At 36.1% G+C, this 24,497-nt stretch overlaps 2 protein-coding genes across 2 annotated transcripts; one reads left to right on the forward strand and one right to left on the reverse strand.

The window, feature by feature from the left end:
• The first annotated feature begins 8,828 nt into the window (after positions 1–8,828).
• Positions 8,829–11,926, forward strand: LOC130944946 (probable galacturonosyltransferase 12). The gene is made up of 6 exons (XM_057873552.1): positions 8,829–9,263; positions 10,026–10,081; positions 10,187–10,342; positions 10,477–11,067; positions 11,209–11,511; positions 11,642–11,926. Exons 1-6 carry the CDS (start codon positions 9,050–9,052, stop codon positions 11,924–11,926), a joined length of 1,605 nt encoding a protein of 534 aa, XP_057729535.1. The 5' UTR covers positions 8,829–9,049.
• Positions 11,927–12,338: 412 nt separating this feature from the next.
• LOC130944948 (uncharacterized) lies at positions 12,339–13,796 on the reverse strand. Its single transcript, XM_057873554.1, has one exon. The coding sequence runs from the start codon at positions 13,631–13,633 to the stop codon at positions 12,716–12,718; it is 918 nt and encodes a 305-aa protein (XP_057729537.1). The 5' UTR covers positions 13,634–13,796; the 3' UTR covers positions 12,339–12,715.
• Positions 13,797–24,497: the final 10,701 nt, after the last annotated feature.

Below are 24,497 nucleotides of genomic sequence, written 5' to 3' on the forward strand. Positions count from 1 at the left end.
TGGCCGACCTTGCAGAAAGATGCCACAGACTTTGTGAAAAAGTGCCAATCATGTCAGATGCATGCAAATTTCCACGTAGCTCCACCAGAAGAGCTCATCAGTATCACCTCTCCCTGGCCTTTTGCAAAATGGGGAATGGATTTGTTAGGTCCTTTTCCCCAAGCACCAGGACAAGTCAAATACTTGATCGTGGGAATAGACTACTTCACAAAGTGGATAGAAGCAGAACCGTTAGCCACTATCACCGCTCAAAGGAGTCGCAGATTCCTCTACAAAAACATCATCACAAGGTATGGGATACCTTATTCCATCACTACAGACAATGGAACTCAATTTACCGATGCCACCTTCAGAAGTCTAGTAGCCAGTCTGAAAATCAAGCACCAATTCACCTCGGTGGAGCACCCACAAGCCAATGGGCAAGCCGAGGCAGCTAACAAGGTCATACTGGCAGGACTCAAGAAGAGACTACAGGAAGCAAAGGGAGCTTGGGCTGAAGAGCTCCCTCAGGTGCTATGGGCCTATAGGACAACTCCCCAATCCGCCACAGGAGAAACACCCTTCAGATTAGTCTATGGCGTAGAAGCCATAATTCCAATAGAAATCAATGAGCAAAGCCCAAGGGTAATTCTCCATGACGAGGTCGGAAATATACAGGGACACAAAGAGGAGCTCGACTTGCTCCCCGAAGTCCGAGAAAGTGCCCAGATAAGAGAAGCTGCGCTAAAGAAAAGAATGACTACAAGGTACAACAAGAAAGTCATTCGAAGAACATTTGCTACAGATGACTTGGTCCTAATCAGAAATGACATTGGAGTCAACAAATCAGGAGAAGGAAAGCTCGCCGCAAATTGGAAGGGACCATACAAAATCAAAGAGGTATTAGGGAAAGGTTATTATAAAGTAACCGACCTAAGCGGAACTGAGCTACCAAGATCGTGGCATGCTTGTAATATGAAAAGGTACTACAGTTAAAAGCGAACTCTACTCCCTGATATACTCTTTTCCCAACTTCATGATTTTTTCCCAAAAAAGGGTTTTTTCTGGAGAAGGGTTTTTAACGAGGCATCATAGTAGAGACTAAGGGAAAAATAAGCTATCAAGACCCTTAGTAGCAAAAGAAGGTACCTCCCCAATTAATAAAGATCTTTTTCATTCATAATATCTCTTATAAATATCCTGCTTTATTTTTCTAAGTCTTTCTACGAAACGCGCCGACTTAAGCTCGACAAAACGTGAAAATCCCATGAATCGACCTAGATGGTCGTCAGGATAAAACGACGAGGTACAAGTCGGTGTAAAGAGGTTATATAAGTCGATCATAAAAACTCGGGAACTAACCCGACTCATAAGTCGGAACGAGGCCCCGAGTAGGAAAACTTGGAAACACTTCGATCCATAGATCGGAGTATAAACCCGAGTAAAAGAAAAACGCATCGCAAAAATAACCTAAGTCATAAGAACTCACTAAAACAAAAAACTGAGTATGAGGAATAATAAAAGAGATATGAAAACCTAAGAAGAAGTTTAAAGGGCATCCCAAAAAAGTCCTTAAACGAGAAAATCCAAACAAATAAAAAGGTTTTTCAGAAAGAGATCAAAAGGATTTTCAAGATATCAAAAAAGCATACGCGCACAAGGTAACTCAAAACACACAAGATGACTCAAAACCCTTATCCAAAAAAGGGGCATTCACTTTTGTTTAAAAACCCTTATCCAAAAAAGGGCACAGATCAGAATATTTTGTTTACGGCCTTAAAAGGCCAAAAGGAAATTGTTCACACAACCAACAACAATGAATAAGTTTAAAAAAGGGGGGACTCACAGGCCGAGCCCCCATATAGCCATAAAAATAAAGTTATCTTTTCAGCGGAGTAGAGGGATCACCACCACCAGGACCAGGAGGAGGAGCTGAAGAGGAAGGCGGAGGAACGGAGGACGAACTCGGAGGATCTCGGGGAGGAGACTCAATAATCCTCTGCCCCCGAGTCTTCAAATCTGACTCGGAAACAACCTCGGGGGCAGGAGGATAAACGATGGCGACATCAATAACCACCTTGTCAGGATGTAGAGGAGAAAGATCCAAGTCGGGAGCAATAACTCTGACTTGTTCCAGGAAAATTCTCCAAGACTCCTCGGTACCATCGGCAATAGAGTCCTCCAACTCGGCGTATGCGTTCCGAGAATTCAGCAAGTCCTTCCTCACGGCCACAATATCCTGAAATAAACTGTGGTAGCTGTCTTGTGCCGTTTTCCTCAAATTCGCCTCCAAAGTACATTGAGCCCGCAGCTTACCCTCCTCCTCCTTAAGGTGATCCCTCTCCTTCCTCAACTTATCTCTCTCCTCCTTCAACTCCTTCTCATGTTTTTCAAAAAGAAGAAGCCTCCCCTCCAACTCCTCAACCTTCGAGGATGCCCCCAAAGAGCTGAGGGGAGTCTTCTCAAAGATGTCCAAAAGTTTGCCACAAAAACCCGCTGTCCTAAAACTCTCCTCGGCCATGGTGGTGAGGTGGTTTCGAACAGAAGCATCATCCATACTTATAAATGGATAGATGTTCTTTCGGACGAATGCCAGAGCATCCGCCTTAACCCCACCATCAAAAGAAGAAGAGCCAGACTCTGCAGTCTTGCGCTTCTTCTTCTCTGGCTCGGAGAGTAGTTGGGCAGAAAGGGGTGGTCGAGACAAACTTGAGGAAGAAATGACAAGGGGTTGAGAGGGAGTGCCCACATTCCTAGGAGGAGGAGGAGGAGGAGGAGGAGGAGAGACGACTGCTTTGGCACCCCCCGACCTAGCCCGGGACTTCGCTTTAGCCTCCTGGACCCTTTGGTAAGCCTCTTGAGCATTCTTCTTTGCCATATCTACAAGAAAAACAACCAACAGTTATAAGTCGGCAACATTCAAGTCGGTAGAAACAACTCGGAAATCAGAAATGCATGCACTACCTAATTGAGACTGAACAAAAGTCGGCGTTCCCTGGAGGATTTTTCTGGTATCCAAGTATGGGGCCCTTCCCCACGCTTCCTTGAAAAATCCCACAATAGCCGCCTCCACCTCGTCAAGGTCATCTAGACCATACTTTTCACAAGGGGAGGCCGCCAACCAATAAAGGGGAAAGCGAGGGGAAGAGTGCTCATCAAGGAAAAAGGGGTGGTGACCCTCTACGGCTTGAACCTTGAAAAAGTAGTTTTTGAAGTCATGAAAGGATTCGTCGAAAAGGGTGAAAATCCTCCGACCTTGTATGGCTCGGAAGGATACCCACTGTTGTTTGTTGTTTAGCCCACTAAAAGGCTTGGTCATATGAAAAAGAAAGAAGAAAATCCTCAAAGAGGTCGGGAAATCCAGGGCATGGCTAATAAACTGATAGATCTTCAAAAAACCCCAAGAATTGGGGTGAAGTTGAGTGGGGGCAACTCTACAGTGGTGCAAAACAGATATTTCGAAATCCGAGAAAGGAAGAAAAACACCCAAACGGGTGATCATACATTCATACATGAAGAAAAAATGAGGGGCCGCCTCATTAACTCTCCCAAAACAGACCCGGTCTTCAGGACCCGGGATTATTAGTTCATATTTTGGCTCGTCCTCCTCTGAAGTACAAAGCCGGTGATGAGTACGAAGATGAGTAATAAACTCAGCGTCGACCAGGGGTTCCTCCCCAAGGACAGTGTCATCAACCCACAAAGAAAGGACATCTACGGAAGCCATTTTTTATATAAAGAAAAGTGGCAGAAACCTACAAAAAGAAAAAGAAAAAGAAAAATCAAAAAACACGGCCCCTAAAGAGGAGAGATACGAAGCTAGAATCTACAGGCCAGCCTATCCACTCACAAAACAAAACATGCAAACATAAGGCATGACATGGAAAAAATAAAACTAACCTTTATCCGAGAAATGAAGGTTGGAGAGAGTGGAAATCTTCACGCACAAGAATACAGCACAAACAGGGAAAGGATAAATTTGAAAGATTGCAGAAACGGAAAAACGAAAGAGAGGAAAAGTATTTATAAATAGGCTAAGGGGCATAATGGTAAAAACGAGGCAGTCATTAATGAGATTGCACCGTTACCAAAGTCCTCAATCCCTAAACGCTCCCTCAACAGACACGACGCTTGAATTGACGTAACTGTCAGAAACAAAAGGTCGCGAAAATCACGTCGGTTCCAAAACCCGTGAAAGTCGGCTACGAACCCGAGTTGAATACTTGAACCCAAGCCTTAAAAGGATCTTGGGCTCAAGTAGGGGCACTGTTCATACCCTGACCCAATGATAAGGGCCCAGGTCCAATTAAAAGGCCTAATCCAATAGATTAAGCCTTACTAAACGCCGGTCTTCACACAAGAAGTCGGTGTTCGTCCCGACCTGCGCTAAAGAAGTCGGACATGAGATTAGCTGGCAGATAAACACTCATTCAAATGAGTAACCGCCCCTAAAATCTCTCTAACCGCTTCCTAAAGCCATATCTTAACCTCCCCAAGATAATGGGACGGTTGATATCCTAAAGATACGGCACTACACCAGCGGTGGTTATTGGCTCACCACTATAAGTACACTGACGCCTATCAGGTATTCCTAAGCCCAATACTCTCTAGACCTGCTCACACTCTTGCTAACTTAAGCATCGGAGTGTCTTTGCAGGTACCACCCCCCATTCATTCACGTGAACAAGTCGGACGGAGCCTCCCGAGCTGCAGATCCACCCGGAGTCCTCCTCCTTCATACGTTTGGGCCACCAAACACCATCCATCTCATTTATCTCCGGTTACCCACCGTAACAACTAGATAATTATTTCTGTTTTTAATTTATCAATTTCATTTAATAATTTTATTAATGTATGTATCCGTACAATGCATAAAAAATATATTTTTTTTATATTTATATCTTAAATATGCTTTTAATAAAATAAGTCATTCAAAAATATATTTACCTTATATAAAATAACTTCATATATATTTTTTGTTATTTTTATATTAATACCAAACAATCTATAAAAAAAGAAATTTATAAAGTACTTATATTATATTTAATAAAAAAAATATTTTGTGCAAGAAACAAATAACTCAATGTCTAAAAGAAATGAACTAAAATATTTAAAGTGAATTTTATATGTTTTCACTAAATATTGTCAAATTAACAACAACAACACCACCACCAATAATAATAATAATAATAATAATAATAATAATAATAATAATAATAATAATAAAAAATATTGATTTGAGTAGTAGAAAATAATAATATATTATTAAAAATATTAACAAATAATTCTTTAGCTATTTTAATATACAAAAGAGTAAAGTATCGTTTTGTCCCTAACGTTCGGGGTAAATTCCAAAGTTGTCCCTCACGTTTCAATCGTCCTATTTAAGTCCCTAACGTTTCAAAACTGACTCAATGTTGTCATATCGTTAGGGATCCATTAATAGAATTGACGGCGGGACAAAATTGAGATGATTTTGAAACGTTAGGTAGCATTTGGTAGAGAGACAAAGACTGAAAGACTGAGACTGAGAGACAAAGACTAAGAGATAGAGATCGAAATAAATTTCAGTATTCTGTTTGGTGCAAAGTGAGAGACAGAAATTGAAATAAAAATAAAACTCTATTTAATTTGCACAAAGGATAAAATTGGAATTAATTAATTGAAATGAGGGTATTTTAGGTATAAAATGTTATTAAAATTTTAGTCCCCCGTGTCCCTACTTTTTGGAGGTATTGGAATATTGAAATTTTAGGAACAGGGACAGAAATTTTAGTACCATCTGAGCCAACAAACATGATACTGTGTCTCAGTCTTCCAGTCTCTGTCCCAGTACCTCAAAACAAACGCTACTTTAGGGACTTAAATAGGATGAAAATGTTGGGGACAAAAATGATACATAGAAATAAATTTTAATTTTATCCTTCATAGTATTCAATTATTTTTTAATCACATCTAAGTAAATTACACTTAATCATATTACTTTCATTTTAAATAAATTATTTTTTTTTATAATTTTACTCTTAAAGATTTTTAGTTATCATGAAATGCTTATAGAATGACTAGTATATAAATTTACAGAAAATAAAAAATAATATATATACAATAAAATATAAATTATACCTTTTGTCTCTGATGTATCAAAATTCTTTAAAATTATAAAAATTATATTTATTTAAAATAAAAGTAATGTGATTAAGTGTAATTTATTTAGATGTAATTAAAAAATAATTAAATACTATGTATAGTAAAAAATTAATATTATTGAAAGATAAAATAAAATTAAAATTTATTTTATGTATCGTTTTTGTCGTTAACATTTTCGTCATATTTAAGTTCTTAACGTTTCAAAATCGTCTCAATTTTGTCCCACCGTCAATTCTGTTAACAGATCTCTAACGGCAGGACAACATTGAGTCAATTTTGAAACGTTAAGAACTTAAATAAGACGATTGAAACGTTAAGGACAATTTTGGGACTTACCCAAATATTGGAAACAAAAATAATACTTTACTCTATATAAAAATAAAAAATATACTATATTCAAAACATTGTATAAAAAAGAATCAAGAATTATCTAAAATATATATATATAATATTCATAGAGATATAAATAAAAACCAAGGTAATTATTAAAATAATATGATATAAAATATTATAATTATTGATAAATCTTATTATAGTTAATCATTAAATGTTAACAAATTTAATTATTTAATACGTAATATTTTTTTAAAAGTAGCATCAACATGTAGATGGACACTAAAACGCGTCATGTCAGCATATTTGGCTCTAAAATTTACACTCATAAATAATAAAATAAAACACTATATATAATATTCATAAAAATATAAAAAATAATCATAATAATTTTTAAAATAATATAAAATAAAATATTAGAATTATTGATTAACTGAAATATAAGAAAGAACAATGTAATTACTAAAAAGATATAAAATAAAATATTAAAATTATTAACAAATTTCAACATAATTAATGATTAAATATTAATTTACGAATGATTAATTATATAATACTTTTCTGAAAATAAGTTAAAAAGAAAGATATATCACTTCAGCATACTTGGCGTTAGAAATTTAATATATAAGCTGTTGTAGAATTAGAATTATTAACTATTGATGATTGACTCATGAAATATAAAAAAAAATCATAATAATTACTAAAAAATATAAAATAAAATATTAAAAAAATTAACACATTTTAACATAAATAATAATTAAATATTATTTTATATATGATTAATTATATAATATTTTTCTTATATTATATAGCACTAAAATACGTCACGTCAGCATATTTAACACCAAAATGCAATCTAATATAGAATAATATAACACCTAAGAATATAATTTATATTAATGGTAAGTTTTAGCTATCAGAAATTTGTTCAAGACCAAAAAATGATAAAAAAAAAAAATTATACCTAGCATATACATAAACCCTGCTTTTTAACCTTGAACATTATGCGTACATTGTTATTATTAAGCATACATTGATACATATGAATAAAAAGAAATATTAGGAGGTGTTTCTGTTTTCTTGGGAGGGGGTGTTTCTACAAATCCTTTTTAAATATTATTGTTCTTTTGATAGCAGAACAAAACAAAGTTTATGCTTTCTTAATGAAAAACATTATTGTTTGTAATTGTAATAGAATTAGTAACATTTTATTCATGCTCTATTAAATTGAAATGATATATATTTTGGACAATAGTCATAGCATATTTTCCTTTGAATTGGTGAAAATGAATCTTGATAATGATAAGACAGAATTTCGTTCCACCAAATAATGCACATTAAAAGAGACAAACCAAGAACCATATTATGAATCTATTAGTCAAAGCTACTTTTGCTAATTGTCAATTAACCCTTCAAATATAATAATTTCCCCTAAAGTTCCCTTACCTTGATATAGAAACGCCACACAAGTCTCTAACTACTTTAAATCTCAATATGATTCTAAAGGAAACTAAAAAGAAAATTAAAAACGTTTACTGAATTCTCACTCCACCAACCATTCCATCAACCGCAACATACTAAGACAGAGAAAGAGGGCTAGTCATTTTCCATATAAATAGTACTTTAAAAACTCTTATGTGCTAAAAAGCTTCATGTGATGGCAAACCCAAGCATACAACACCAAACAATAATAAAACAAAATGCTACATATTTATTTTACTCATTTATTATTAATACTCTCTCCAAATTTATCATACTTTTTACTCTAAAATTTTTCACATTAGTTGAAAAATATCAAAATAAAAAAGTTATTATTACAAAATACTATCACTTAATAACCAACTTTATAATATAAATATCACATTTTTTAATCTACTTAACACTATCCAAAGATAAAAATTAATTTAATTAATATATTAAGATATTATGAACCCAACACAATGTATAGTAAATTTAATTTTGATAAATTGTCAATAAAATCAGTTTTACACATACATCCAATTACATGGCGTTATATCAGCAAAAATAATTATTTTTACATTGATTATGCAAAATGGTCATTCGAAAAAACAGATGTGATTGAATAACTATATAAAATATTTTATACTGTTAGTACATCAAAATTAAACTCATAATATGAAATATATATATATATATATATATATATATATATATATATATATATATATATGCTGGGGTTTTGTTCTGCCTCAACTTCCCTCCTTCAAAACCAAGCCAATACATAAAACTTGAACCAAACAGCACCCATTTTTTGTTCCTTCCTCTTAGTCCAATGTCTCTTTCTCCTTAACAACCCCAAGTTCACCTCAAAATTATATAAATATTTATAAAAGAGGCCTCAAACAGCACCATTGACATGCCTGGCCCAAGTGCTAAGCAAGGTTAGGTGCAAGACAGCAACCTTAAACACCATCAAATCCTTTCCTTTTTTACAACCATAACCTGACATGGGGTCCTTTGTTCTCCTCCTGAATCATTCATTCATCAAAAGTTGAAGAAGGAGGAGGAAGAACTCATCATATAATAGTTCTTCTTTTTCTGCATTTTTTGTTGGCACTTTTGGACAACAATGCAGCTTCACATATCACCAAGTTTAAGACATGTAACTGTGCTACCAGGAAAAGGGTTGAAGGAATTCATCAAAGTGAAGGTTGCGTCGCGGCGAGTCTCTTATAGGATGCTCTTCTATTCACTCCTGTTCTTCACATTCCTTCTCAGGTTTGTGTTTGTTTTGACATCAGTGGATGGCATTGATGGAGGAGAAACCAAGTGCTCTACCATAGGTACTACTACATTATCACCTTACTCTCTGTTTCTCACGCGCGCGCACGCACACATATAGATACACACAAAGTATCAAGCATGAACACATGCAGATGCAGTCATGGACAGAGTGAATGTGAAGTTGGATAAGCTTTCAATACTAAATTTATCAAAGCATATTTTTGCTATTATTTTACAAAGCTTTGAATCTTTTGATATTTTTAAATAGCTTATCTATTTGGCTGCATTCCCCTCCTTGAACAAATCATAACCGACTTCTGATTTAAAAAAGTTATATTTATATTATAATAGCATTTCTTCTCACATGGAACCTGTATATATTATATAGTATGTCATTTTTTCAAATTTGGATGATGTACTTGGACACTAAATTTTTCCATTTGATCAGTGATTTTATTAATTCACACCTTACCATGTGAGAACTGCAAATGTGTAGTGATATGAGATGCATCACTCATAAAATTCATTTGAGAATTTAAGATATATCTCATAATAAACTCTTATATGCACATAAAACCACTTGATAGAAGTTATGTTCTTATTAGAAGTACAAAGATTAAAAGTGAACTCTATAATTAGTAAAGTTTAAATTTTGAACTTTTCAGGTTTATTGTGAAAAACATGATTATATGCAATCATTGACCTTCTCAAGCAAGTAGAATACCCTTTTTATGCATTACACATGGAAATTATAGTTCTAATAAAGTTGTTTCATTTTGGATTGTATGACATTTTGATTTATTCCAAATCATATTTTGTAGGTTGCTTGGGAAAAAAACTGGGGCCAAAACTTATGGGGAAAAAGACTGAATCAAATGTAAACTCCTAAACTCTTCAAATTATATATATCACAATCTGAATCATAAGAAATTATTTGACCTGAATATTCGTTGAGATTGAAAATTATATTTGTTTCTGATAGGTGCCAGAAGTAATATACCAAACATTAGATGCACCCCTTGACAAAGATGAGCTAAGGGGAAGATCTGATATTCCACAGTCTTTAGAAGAGTTCATGACAGAAGTTAAGAAAGGTGGATTTGATGCCAAGACATTTGCTGTTAAACTCAGAGAAATGGTTCCAATCTCTTACTCTTTCAAATGTTTTTCCAATGTGTTTGGTTTATATAATTTGCAAAATATAACTTTTGTTCAAATCAGTATTTGAAACTAGAAAAGCATGTTAAATGTAACCAAAGGTGATTTACTTAGGTGACCCTTATGGAACAAAGGACCCGAAATGCAAAAATCCAAGAATATCTATATCGCCATGTAGCATCGAGCAGCATACCAAAACAACTTCACTGCCTTGACTTGAGGCTGGCCAGCGAGCACACCAACAACGCGGCAGCACGGCTTCAGCTACCCTCTGCAGAATTAGTCCCTGCCCTGGTTGACAATTCCTACTTCCACTTTGTCCTTGCCTCAGACAATGTTCTGGCTGCTTCGGTTGTTGCAGCATCGCTTGTTCGCAACTGTTTGCGGCCCCAGAAAGTTGTTCTGCACATAATTACAGATAAAAAGACTTATTATCCCATGCAGGCATGGTTTTCCTTGCACCCTTTATCACCTGCTATAATTGAGGTCAAAGCATTGCATCATTTCGATTGGTTTACAAAGGGTAAGGTGCCTGTGCTGGAAGCAATGGAGAAAGACCAGAAGGTGCGGTCACAGTTTAGAGGAGGATCATCAGCTATAGTAGCAAATACCACTGAGAAGCCACAAGTTATTGCAGCAAAGCTACAAACACTTAGTCCCAAGTATAATTCAGTGATGAACCATATCCGAATACATCTTCCAGAGGTAAGAAGGATAGAATAGGAAGTAAATCTTTCTCTATTCTTTTTTCCTTTTTCGAATTTTCCCCTCCGGGAAGCTTATTAAGCCTAATCTGTATTCAACCCTGTGATGCTTATTATTGGCGCAACACATTTTTTGTGACAGTTGTTTCCAAGCCTTAACAAGGTGATCTTCCTCGACGATGACATAGTAATACAAACTGATCTTACGCCTCTGTGGGACATTGACATGAATGGAAAAGTCAATGGAGCAGTAGAAACATGTACTGGAGAAGATAAGTTTGTGATGTCAAAGAGGTTGAAAAGCTATTTGAACTTCTCTCACCCTCTCATATTGAAAAACTTCAATCCGAACGAGTGTGCCTGGGCTTATGGAATGAACATTTTTGACTTGGAGGCTTGGAGGAAAACCAATATAAGCTTTACATACCACCATTGGGTTGAGCAGGTATATATTTGCAATCTTCCAGTCCACCATAGTAATACTATAGAGAAAATTAAAAGAAACTAGTCAAACTACTTTTGATTCAAATTTGTCATTTAAATTTGAGATTTCAGTTCTTTTTCACTTTATGCAGAATATAAAATCAGACCTGAGCCTGTGGCAGCTAGGCACATTACCTCCTGGGTTGATTGCATTTCATGGCCATGTTCACATTATTGATCCTTTCTGGCATATGCTGGGATTGGGATATCAAGAAGACACAAGTTTTGCTGATGCCGAGAGTGCCGGCGTCATCCATTTCAATGGCAGGGCAAAGCCATGGCTAGACATAGCTTTTCCACAACTGAGGCCATTGTGGACTAAATATGTTAACTTTTCAGATAAATTCATCAAGGGCTGTCACATTAAGGCATCATAGCTTATATCTTTGACAAAAAACATGACATTGTTGATGAGTTGAAGAAATGGCATATGCATACAGAGGGAAAAAGAGAAAAATGTGAGAATTCTTCCAAACACAAGGCCTTCTTCCCAGACTAAAGACAACTCAACAATAATACGACACAACGCTTCTTCTTTCACTTTTTCAAGATTTTCTTTTTAACTCACTTTCTTCAGTTGAAAATTCTCAGATTCTTTTCACTTAAATCCATATTGTACGTATGAGTATATCTATAGAAAATATACATATGCATGTATAAAGAGTAAAGACCACAGCTTTTTGTTTTTGGAGGAAACAAACATGTGAGTTCATCATGGTTGGTTAACTTCTGTAAGATAAAGAAATAAATGATCAAAAGTGAACAAGAGAGACCAATGGCAATTAAATCTGATTCTGTTTCTATCAATATACAATGATATATTATATCAAGCTAACAACAGATCTTCTCATCATGTATTTCATATTCAGGAAGTCCTATCTCACTAGCTTGCATTACATGACATAATACCTCATAGGAACATGGATAATTAACTATAATGCAAGCAGAATATCAAGAATTTAAGGAATAACCCTAGTAAGTAATCTGAATTCTCATTCAAAATTGTTGAGTAACTATTACATGCTCACTTCATAACCAAATGAAAATCACAGCAGTGTACCTATATTCACTGAGACAAATTCACAAACATGTTCTACTCGTTGTTCACCATATCTCAAACAAACTATCCCAAATTTGAAGACCAATCCTTAATCCTTCCTTCCTCACTATTTTCTTCCTGTCACATTGGATACCAACCCCTTAATGAACTTCGCCGACTTGGTTATGGGCGAATTCATCGCCATCACATTGTACAACACATTCTCAACTTCAACAATGGTTGGCCTGGCCTTGAGTGTTGAAACCAGCTTCATTTCTTCCCCTTCTTCCACAAACACATTCCATTTCTCACCACTCACAACCCCATCTCTCACACACCTAAAAACCACACCTTTTCTCTTGCTCAACAAACCCCTCACCTCTAACCCCATGAAACAATAAACCACTTCAAAGGAATTCACAAACCCAGATAAATCATCATCAAAGTTACCCTCTTCCTCAAATGCCCATTTTGGATTGAACATAACCACAGGCCTAGGGTTAAATGCATCACTCACTGTTCTAACCAGGTCCAACTGTGAAACCTCTGGCACAAAGAACACTGCCACATCAGCAGAATTCAAGATTCTGGGGTCACTGTTCTGAAGTGAGGGAATGTCAAAGTGTTCAACTTTGGTATTTGATTGGGACTTAAAAGCAGCATTTGCAGCTTCTCTCAATCTAGGGTTAGGCCACAGAACCAAAACCTTAATGGGAGAACCTTTTCTCTTGATGGGTATGTCCCCAAAAACATCAAGGGCGAGTTGGGAAATGGAATCTGGCGAGCCATCAATGAGTGGGATCTCAACCCTGAATTTGGGTTGCTTGAGTTTCTTGAACTTGCCAATTAGTTTTGAGGAGTTGTTGAGGGGCTTCTCCAAGGTTGTTGAAATGGAAGTTTTTGCTTGTTGTATGGCCTCATCCTTTGAGTTGGGAGGGTTTGGGGAAGAGAGTGAGGAGTGGATGCATGTTAATGATGATGACGATGGCTTGGAGATTTGGATAGAATGGAAATAATTAGAATTAAGAAAGGATAAAGATGCCATTGCATTGGAAGAGGTTGTCTGAACTCTGAAATCTCAACTGAAGTAAGGTGTATCCAGATAAGATGTTCTCTTCAAAACTTTAAATCACAACCTCAGAATGGTTCCAAATTTCGAATAGTCTATAGACTATAGAGTACAGACTGCGGTGCCGATCAACACTACTTCAACGATTCAAACCGAATAGAATGGTTCCGAATAGGAATTCGACACTATAAAATAACAAGGATTGTTCAAATTGATTTAAATTTTAAATTAAATTATTTATCCATCTAATTTAAATTTAATTAGATTTTTTTTATAAACTGCTATATCGAATTTTAAATTTATTTTTTTATAACTGATTTAATCTAATTTAAACTGTATAATGTGCTATAATATTATTTTTTTGTTATTATATTTATAATTATATTTATAACATTTAATTTATACATTTTATATTATTTATGTATTATTATTGTTTAATAAATATTTTATATTTAAAATGTGATTTATTTATTTATTTTAACTAATTTATAATTTTATTTTTATTATTATGTTATTGTTGGTTTTTTAAAATATTGTTTAGACTTCTTATGTGATTGGTGGTTATTTAAAATTTGATATTGAGATTTGTTATATATATTTAATTTTTTTAATTTACAAAACCGAAAATCCAATCCACTTGAAATTAGATTGGATCGGATAGGATTTTTTTGAAAAAAAAAATCATTCAATCCAAACAGCACCGCACGTAAAATTATGGTTCGGATCGGATGAGCTTTTTACTCAAAATTGATCCAAATCGCACCACAAACACTCCTAATAATGATCCCTAAGATTCACGTAATTATTTAATTTGGTCTTTGAAATTCTAATTTTTCTATAATGATCCCTCAGATACAACTTCGAATACTTTAGTAGTCTTTGTTCTTGTTTTCAATACTGAGTCAGTTTTTGGAGTGTTGATATGACCATCTGTTATCACGTTGAACGCTCCCAACGAACTAGGTGATGTGATTTAACTCCAATTTAATCCCTCACTTAATATATAACTCTAATCCCTAATGTGCAGAATACTTATTGTTGTGTGTTTCATATTCAGAAACCATAATAGGAGGTGGTAGCACTAATGTGGAGAGCTCCGTCCAATCACATTTCAATGACTACTCTGCGATGATGCAGAACCGAGGGAGGGCAGCGTAAGTGCTTGAATGATGGTTGTTATTTACCAATATACATATTAATGAGTGTATTTGTATTTTTATACTGTTATTACATATTCAGATACATAGGATAAAAAAATAATTAAATATAAAGTTCGATTACGGTATGCATGAAATGTGTTGCAAGTTAAAAAAAAAAAAATCGCGGATGCACACGAGATATATTACATCAGTGTAGATATATATATACCGGAATAAATTCAAAAAGAAATTTAGTCGAGTGTACCTGAGATATTGGCATATGAGTTTATTTTATCTTTTATTTCATTTATTTTTTTAAAATAATTTAAAACTTTAAAATTACAAATTTTTTAATTTAAAATTTTGATAAATATAATTTACGGAAAAGCTCTGAGATACAAGCCATTAGGGCTTGTATGCTTTACAAGTTCATTAAACAAATACGCGCTGCTCCACGTACGTTGATTACACGCGCTATATAACATCTCGCGTATATCTAACTACCAAATTTAAAATATTTGTTTCCTTCTTCGTTTTCGATATTTTGAGATTTAGTTGTTCTTCTTCTCGCGCGTCTTCCCTCCTTCTTCTCCATCATTCTTTTCCTGTCCTTTTCTCACTGGTATGTTCTTCGTTTACGTTACCTTTTTCTCTCTCTGCAACTCGACCTTCGTTTTCTATTTTGATTTGTTGTTTTCTGAAATCAAAGTTTGAACTCGTTTTGAAGATAATGGATCATTCAACCTCTGATTGTCAGCTGAATCCAGGCGAAGTGGATTATGAATTTGAATTTAACGAATTTCCTGAGGTTTGATTTACATAAGATTAGTATGATTTTTCTTTCAGTAATTTGTATAGCATTGTGTAGTTGAAAAATTGCTGAACATTGACTGTGAAAGTAACACGTTAACATGAATCTGTCCATTCAATGTATTAGTTGTGATTAATTACCTGGAATTTATAGCAGACGCTCGGGTGTAGATCAATTCTTCTTTGGGTGTATTTTAGCTAGAAGTGTGGGTGTATCTACACTTTACTGGTTTTTTGTTATTTTAATTGAGTTGTTGTTGTTCAGGTGTATTATATCAGACATGATTGGGTGTGTTTTTAGTTTTTGACATGGTGTATTCTGTAGCCTGAGTATTTACAGTTTATGGCTTTAAAGGTCATTCTGTAGTTGAGTTGTTGCGGTTCGGGTGTATCATATTAGACATGATTGGGTGTATTTGAATGATATCTATGGGTGTATTCACAGTTCTGACACGGTGTATTTTGCAGCCTCTCTCGGTTGTTGATGATGAGCTTGTTCCAAAGGTCGGAATGACCTTTACCACCCTTGAAGATGCTGGAAAATTTTACAGGAACTACGCCAAGGCTGCAGGTTTCTCTACAAGAGTTCGGTGCACAAATAGGAAGGGAAACGAGATTAAGAATCAACTGATTACATGTAGCAGAGAGGGAAAATGGAGATCTAAAATATCTCCGACCGAGAAGACCAATCCGACAGCCGGTTTAAACTGTCCTGCAAGAATTTATATACACACATTGAAGGATGTCGGTGCTTGGATCATTTCAAAGGTTGTGCTGGATCATTCACACCCCTGCTGTCCAAGCAAAGCAGAGATACTCAAACAGCACAGGGAACTAAGCATGTCCATTCGTCGTACGATAGAGAATAACGAGGAGGTCGGTATCAGACCAAGCAAAACCTACCAATCATTTGTTGCCGCTGCCGGGGGTCACCGCGAGTTAAATTTTATCGAAAATGACGTGAGGAATTACATTACCAGGGAAGTGCGGAATGTTTCCGAACAAGAAGATGCAAAGGAATTCGGGAAATTTTTCTTAAGAATGAAAGAGAAGAATCCGAATTTCTTTTTTGAGCTCGAACTCGAGGAGGATCAATCGATTAAGCTGGCTTTTTGGGCCGATGCAAGAAGCAGAGCCGCCTTTGAGTATTTCGGAGACGTAATTTCATTCGACACCACCTACAATACAAACAGGTAACAAACTGTCCCTGTTTATGATGCTAAATTAATTTATTTTTACGAATCCGCAGCAGAGGTGTATATTGGCTATCTCATTGGGTGTATTCGAAGCATTTGTTGGGGTGTACCTAATGATTTTGCATTTTGGACCATAGTAATTTGTTTCAGGTATAATTTGGTCTGTGGTTCTTTTGTCGGGGTGAATCACCACGGTCAGTCAACTCTTCTCGGATGCTCTTTGATGAAGAACGAAGAAATTGAATCATTCAAATGGTTATTTCAATGCTGGCTTCATTGCATGGGAGGAAACGCTCCGAAAGGGTTTCTCACCGATCAGTGCGCATCAATGAAAAAGGCTTTAGAGGCCTGTATGCCAACAACAGTTCACCGCTGGTGTATTTGGCACATCATGAAGAAGATTCCAAGCAAATTAAATGGGTACAAGGGACATGCCGATATCGAACAAGAAATGAGCCATGTTGTTTGGAACTCTCATAGCAAAGACTCATTCGATAGGAATTGGAACGATTTTCTGCTGAATTTTGGTCTTGCGGACAACAAGTAGCTTTCAGGTAATGTGTTTTTAAAATCTGCAGCAGAGGTGTAAATTGTATGTTCTCTCGGGTGTATTTTACAGTCTGTGTTTGGGTGTATTATGCAGATCTGTACGAAAACCATCACATATGGGTTCCTATCTATCTGGATCACTTCTGGGCAGGGATGAGAAGCACACAAAGGAGCGAGAGCATGCATTCATTTTTTAACAAGTACATCACCCGGAACAGCTCGCTTATTCAGTTCGTCAAGCAATACGATAATTGCCTCGGAAGCAGGGAGCAAGCTGAGAGAGAATCAGATGCTGCAGATTTTCATACGGTCATACCGTGTGCAATCAAATCCTCCATTGAAGCTCAGTTTCAAGATGCATACACTCATGCAAAGTTTAGGGAAGTCCAAGCGCAATTCAGAGGAAAGGCGAATTGCATCACAGATTAAAGAATTCTGCTCTAGGCTATTCAATATACGAAGTCGGAGAACAAGTTTCCAGCTCAATATTCAACAAGTTCGTAGTTACCTACGACTCAGTTGCAGCCGAGGTAAAATGCCAATGCTTATTATTCGAGTCGAGAGGGATACTGTGCCGTCACGCACTAAGCGTGTTAAGCTTCGAACAAGTAAGCCAAGTGTCTCCTAGATATATACTGGAACGATGGAGCAAGAAGGTAAAGAGGCGACACACACACATCAAGAGCAGCCACGACGAGCCACTAATGGAGCCAAGAAGCAAGAGGTTCGACCAATTGGTTTTTCGTTCACAAAATATTTGCGAATTTGCCTCCGAATCGAAGGAGCTGACTGCAATTCTACACCGTGCGTACGATAACGTCATGGCCGAGATGGAAGCATTAAAAGCCAAAAGGAAGGGGAGATCTTCTTTATCCCACGAAGACGCCAACTTGGAATCCGTTAACGAGCTTCAAAGCCCGCCAAGGATTCGAACAAGAGGACGTCCAAAAAACAGGCTAGGTTCAAAGCTGGAGAAACAGATTGCAAATGCCACAAAGAAGAAGAAGACAAAAGTTTTAAGCGAGGTACAAGGAAATGTTCTTTAAATTTGTGGCGATTGAGTTTATTTTTCTCGTTAATAGTTTAGCTAATGTGTGAGTGTTATATTCAGATAAACGTGTTTGATGCTGCATCAGCGGCGCATTCAAATTCCAACCAATATCAAGGGCACATTATGAATTATCAGCTCAGGGTACCAGCAGCAGGGGATAACTCGTTGGGTGTATAGTTTTATAGAATATGGGTGTAAAAGCACTTTTTCTTTTGGGTGTATTTTTGTTAATTCACAATTTACATATAGACACATATATAGATACATATAGAACAAAAGCTGTAAAAATTCGCAGGTTATGGGTGTATATTTCATTTGATATTTTTCTTCATATTTTAGTACATGTAATTCATACATTTTGAATACAGCGCAGACAGTTGGGTGTATATTTTATGCAATCTTGGGTGTATTATTAGACTTGCGTTGGGTGTAACAGTTTATAATTTGCGTTTATAATTTGCGTTTACCACCTGTAATACAGTTTTTGAATACATCACAGACAGTTTACCAGCACAGATAGTTTAACTATGGGAAAAAAATATACATGGAATAGAAGTTGTTGATAATTGGCAAATATTTACATCATTTGTTTAATTTACAAACTACCCAGCAGTTGGATTACCCAGTTTCTATATCAGCAGAATTAATCTAACAAAACGGACTCAATAATACAGAGGATGGCTTCGACAGCCTTATAGCACTACTCTCTCTAATTGCCCGATCTCTCTGTTTATTCATCTAACTGAATAGTATCCGGGAAGCATACTCCACTCTATAGTGGTCCACCTCCTCCTACAATTAAAAAGTATATTCTGTTTAAACATCAATATTAATTCAGTAAAGTAATACAGAGTTATATAGTTCTAAAGACAGTTACCTGTGGCCAATTATCCCATTCATACTTCCCCTTTTTGATGTTTTCCGGCTCAATTAACTCAAGCCACTTCATAACGTAGATAGCGCAGTCATAGCTGAAAACGAAGAAAATAAATTACAAATCTCATTTAGGAAAGTTTAATGTTCAGAGTCACAAATTTATACCTTGTTTTTTGGCCTGATATTTTAACATATGATGCTTTAATTTCATTCTCCTTCTCGCCTTTCTCCAGAGGTTTCCCGTCGGCATATGTTATCAATCTTGAAAATACATATCCCTTAAATACCAAAACAAATCAGTAATACACCCGAATGAATGCACAGGATACACCCAACTGAATATGGAATATACACCCAACACAACCTTCGAAATAGACCTATCTATTAAAGTAAAGAAGACAGAGGCAACTTACAGTGAATTTATTAATGTCCTTTCTCTCATCGCTTGGAGCTTTTTTGTGTAGCGGGTCAAGTATTTGACATTTTCGCTTTGTTGTATTTATCAGTCATAACCACTAATGTCCCGAGTGGCAAACAGGAACAAAAATCTGAAGGATTGCCACATTTCAACAGTGTGTTATTTTATTTGGCATATAAGTAAATAAGCGTACTAACAAATTTAGCAAACGAAAACTTACATATGGATGCGAACTTAATTTTTTTCTATCTATAAAGTGAATGAAACTCGGGTAGGCTTCCACCCTGAATTCCTTTTTCGTTTTCGGGGATATGAATTCCCCCTTTGGGTGATCCGAAAGTGCCATGCTCTGCAAGAATTGCGAAACAAGAAATGAAATACTGAAAATACACAACTTACACCCAATCGAACCTAAAAAATACACCCAAATCAATGCAGAAAATACACCCAAAGTTCGTAGAAGTAACACTTACCACAATATCGGAGGGGAGATAGTATATTTGTTCCTGAAACCTCTTTTCATTTTTCTGGTTTAGGATGAGGCAGATGGCAGATACAATCTAGAAATATATGCCGAAATCAATTTTACATTAATAAACATTGCAGTTGACTTTGGTGTAAAAACATTAATGTTAGTCTAATATTACCTGAGATTCTATATCACTTTTTGCCTGGAGGGATGCAAGGTGCATTCTGATCAAAATGTATTCTCCTTGGCCAATCAGAGTGCACATCTCCTCATACTCGTTAGTATTGCCATCTGCGTCTTCCTTCAGTCTCGTCCCCCAGATGTAGCACTTTTGTTTCATATCATCTGGAATTTGATTTATTCCCCCTGGAGTTTCAAACTTTGCAGAACTTTCTCCCCCAGTCTCCCTCTGAATTTGTGGACTTTCGTTTTTTCCCTTCGCCGCATTGCTTGCTAATTTTTGGACCAAATTGTCTAATTGTTCTAGCATACTTGCAGTTTCTGGAGATTTTTTCCTTTCTGTTTTCTGCGTTGACGCCCCCTCCTGGCTTGAATCAGTCAATCCAAGGCTGAATGATGGCATCCCTGAATCTGTTTTAGGAACATAGGTTGCTGTCTGTGCCATCATCAACAGGGCAGCAGCGTCTTCTGCGGCTGGATGACTGCGTCATGATGTATAAGAATAAGAGTAAGAATAATAATATACGGATGATAAGCAAAGATTGATTTTAGTCTGATGAACTTACATTTTAGTTGGAGCTGGGGGAAGCGTGGGTGTGGTTTTTTGAAGTTGTTTGGGGGATTCAGGAGTGCTGCACAGTTACACAAAATTAATCATGGCGTAAAAAAAATTGATCAGGAACAATATACACCCAACTGTTAGCAAATATACACCCAAACCCTAAACAAATATACACCCAATACTATTTCTTACGTTTCTCTAGTCCCTTCAATCCGTAGCATAGGGGTTGGTTCGAAATCTGTGTCAGTGGTTGTTTGGGATGCCGGCACAAAAACCTGGATCGGGACTCTAAAGAAGAAGAAAAATGAAAGGTTAACAACGTATTTGAAAATAATAAGGTTATAAAGTTGAAATATTCTTGGGAAAACTCACATTGCAAGCGCTTCGGACGGTGTTTGTTCCCTCACAACCATCAAATTCGAATCAGTCGGACTCAACCTAAAATACACCCAAAGAAGGTCAAAAAATACACCCGAACAATTCAAAAAGAAGCCAGGCTTTGTTTTTGAGAACTTACATACTTGCAGTTTTTGCTTTTTTTTGCTGCCTTTTTTTTCTTGAATAAAATAATAAAGGGCTTTTTTTTTCTAAAAAAAATATATACAGAATTAGAAGTAGAAGGTATTAGAAGAACAAAAGTAACGGTTATTTGAAAGAGAAATTACATGCTCTGTGACGGCTGGTTTACACTACTCTGTTCTGTGTGTCCTTGAGATGAAGGATCATCACTTCCCAAGTTCACAGCCGGTAGTCTAAACAGATTTCATGTTATTCAGACAAAATAAGATACAGGTTTAAAATACACCCAAATTTATGCACAAGATACAACTAACCGAATGGACAATATAGACCCAACTTAGTAAACAACATACACCCAACTTGATCCACAAAATACACCCAAATTGTTTCACAAAATACATCCAAATCATGATAACAAGATTTTATTAAATAATAAAGCTTCTTACGTTTCAGAGGACACATAGCGACCTTCTGTCGATCGCAGGTCAGCTTGGTTCTCCCTGCGAAACAAGACACAATTATTAGCAAACAAAAGACACCAAAATCTCAAATACACAGCCCAGCAAGACATACCCCTCTGCAGCAGATTTATCAACGTTTTCCCTTAGCCATTCATCGAGTTCGTCACTTGATATTTCATATCTCTCACTACATTCATAAAATAAGATGTTAACAAAAATAATTACGATGATAGACCATAGTATAGCATACGAGGTACTGTACCCGTCAAAGTATTGATCTTCTTCAGGAGGTGAATCCTCCACAACAACTTTTTTCTTTTTTTGTTGTGTTCTGGGTGAAAAAAAAAACAGTACCAGTCAGAAATAAAAAATTAATTTTATCACAGAATTTTATCCAAAGAATTGCTTACTTTTTTGGAGTTGTTTTTGTTTTTTCTTTTTCTTCTCCTTCTCCGCATGTGATGATTCTTCGCTCCTATAAGTTAATAATAGACACTTCAGTTAATACACGAAATCTTTATAATGAAGCCAAAAGAAAGGAGTAATAATTTCAGGACATTACTCATCACTTGGTTCAGATTCAGATTCTGAATCAGAATCTGACTCCTCTTGCCTCTGCTTTCTTTTTCTGGAGTCCATTCTGGAAGGCAAACAAACATCATTCAGAACATACTAATAATACACCCAAATGAATTCACGAGATACACCTAATTGAATATACAATATACACCCAACGCAGCAACGAAACACACCCTGCTTAATAAACTACATACACCCAACATGATCAAACAAAATACACCCAACTCAAAAAAGAAATTACACCCAAGTATGGTACTTACTTTTTCCCCTTTTTGCCGGGGTGTTTTCTTCCCGAATCCTCCGAGTCTTCTTGAGCCTCAGACTCAGAGGTAAAAGTGTCACTGTCAGTAGTTTCTGTCTCCGAAGACGATGTTGGACTCGCCTTCCTTTTTTTTGTTTTTTTGATTTCTTATTTTTTTTTCTTTTTTTTTCATTTTTTCTCTTGTCTCTGCCATCTTCATAATCCCCTGAAACATGAGATATTTTAGTTAGCAGCATTCAGGTAAATAAAATACACCAACTTATTATGATTACTCACCAAAATTTCCTCTCTTTCTGCAGTCATTCTTTCCACCAACTGCTCCTTAGTCCAGTTGGCAATCTAGGGCTTTGGTGGTCTTTCAGCCCTGTTCTTGCCTTTGTTTTTTGAAAGATGAAAGTAGATTATCATCAGGGCAAAGAGGCAGCCATTAATTGCCTTCTTCTTCTTCTCCTGGTAGTCTGTGATGCCCTTTACCATGAAGGTCAAAACATGCCCCCCCCGTTTCTTTCCGATATGCCGTCCATCTTAAAAATTGGGTCCAGGTGCACGGGCGATATTTTGTTTATCGTCGTTGGCAAAAGGAACGCCATCTGTATGTAGAGGATGAATATCCTCTTGAACATCAGGCGTTCCTCTTCGTTGCCAACGCCGATTTCCATCATTTCATCGGTAAGACTTTTGAGGGTCTTACCCTGGAATCTTCTATAAATTATTTTGTCATCATCAGAAAGTTTCTTATACTCAACTTTCTCAGGAAATAGATCTCCTACAAAAAGGAAGACAACAAAGTATCCAAGTCGGTTCAGATACACCCAAGCATCAACTTAAATTCACCCAAGCAACAACTTAATATACACCTATAATTTTAAGCTAGTTACCTGTTGCATTGATGCCAAGCGCATGACCTATTTTTTTGGGGTTATTTGGAAAGAACCATATCCTATCTTCAGTTTGTTCTCCCCAAGTTTGAAGTTGTTTGCCAGCTCCCTTAAGAGTTGGTGATCCACCCTTAGTGGTGGGATGTGCATCAAGCCACCAAATCCGAGATCCCTTACAATCGCCTTCTTCTCCTCAGTCATGTTTCTAAACTTATCACTCAGGAGATGTGTGGCACACTTAAGGTCTTTTGTTTGGTTTCTTGCTGCCATTTTCTCTAAAACGAACAATACACCTAAAGATATCAGTAATATACACCCATATATATGAGTCAGATACACCCATTAATAACAATAAGATACACCCATTGATAACAGTAAGATACACCCATATATATGAGTCAGATACACCCAAAGATATCAGCAAGATACACCCATTGATAACAGTGAGATACACCCATAGATATTATTCAGATACACCCAAAGATATCAGCAAGATACACCCATTGATAACAGTGAGATACACCCATAGATATTATTCAGATACATGCGTATAGATATTAGTCAGATATCACTCAACCATGCTTCAATATCAAGCCACATTACAAGGTTAAGCAGTATACACCCCCCAATCTACGGAATAAACCCCCAAAAATCAACAACAATAGCAGGAGAACTTAGAACAACAACGTAGAACGACGTAGAACTTAGAAGAACGACGTAGAACTTAGAACATTGTAACAAAGAAGCAAGAATAATAGTAAACCATAGAAGAACGACTTAGAAGAAAAGTAAAATATACAGGAATCTTAATGGACTTACGTTGAGTATTGTTGCTTTGTTTTCTCTTCAGATTCTTCACGGAAAGTTTGATGGTGTTTTGATGGAGGTTTC

The sequence above is a fragment of the Arachis stenosperma genome, chromosome 8 (assembly GCF_014773155.1).
Source record: "Arachis stenosperma cultivar V10309 chromosome 8, arast.V10309.gnm1.PFL2, whole genome shotgun sequence".
NCBI classification, from domain to species: Eukaryota; Viridiplantae; Streptophyta; class Magnoliopsida; order Fabales; family Fabaceae; genus Arachis; species Arachis stenosperma.

Excerpts from the sequence above, each read along its gene's own strand:
- LOC130944946 (XM_057873552.1), top strand. The coding sequence starts at position 9,050 with ATGCAGCTTCACATATCACCAAGTTTAAGACATGTAACTGTGCTACCA. Across the intron at positions 9,264-10,025 it reads AACCAAGTGCTCTACCATAG|GTTGCTTGGGAAAAAAACTG; the intron begins GTACTACTACAT and ends CATATTTTGTAG. Across the intron at positions 10,343-10,476 it reads CTGTTAAACTCAGAGAAATG|GTGACCCTTATGGAACAAAG; the intron begins GTTCCAATCTCT and ends TGATTTACTTAG.
- LOC130944948 (XM_057873554.1), bottom strand. The coding sequence starts at position 13,633 with ATGGCATCTTTATCCTTTCTTAATTCTAATTATTTCCATTCTATCCAA.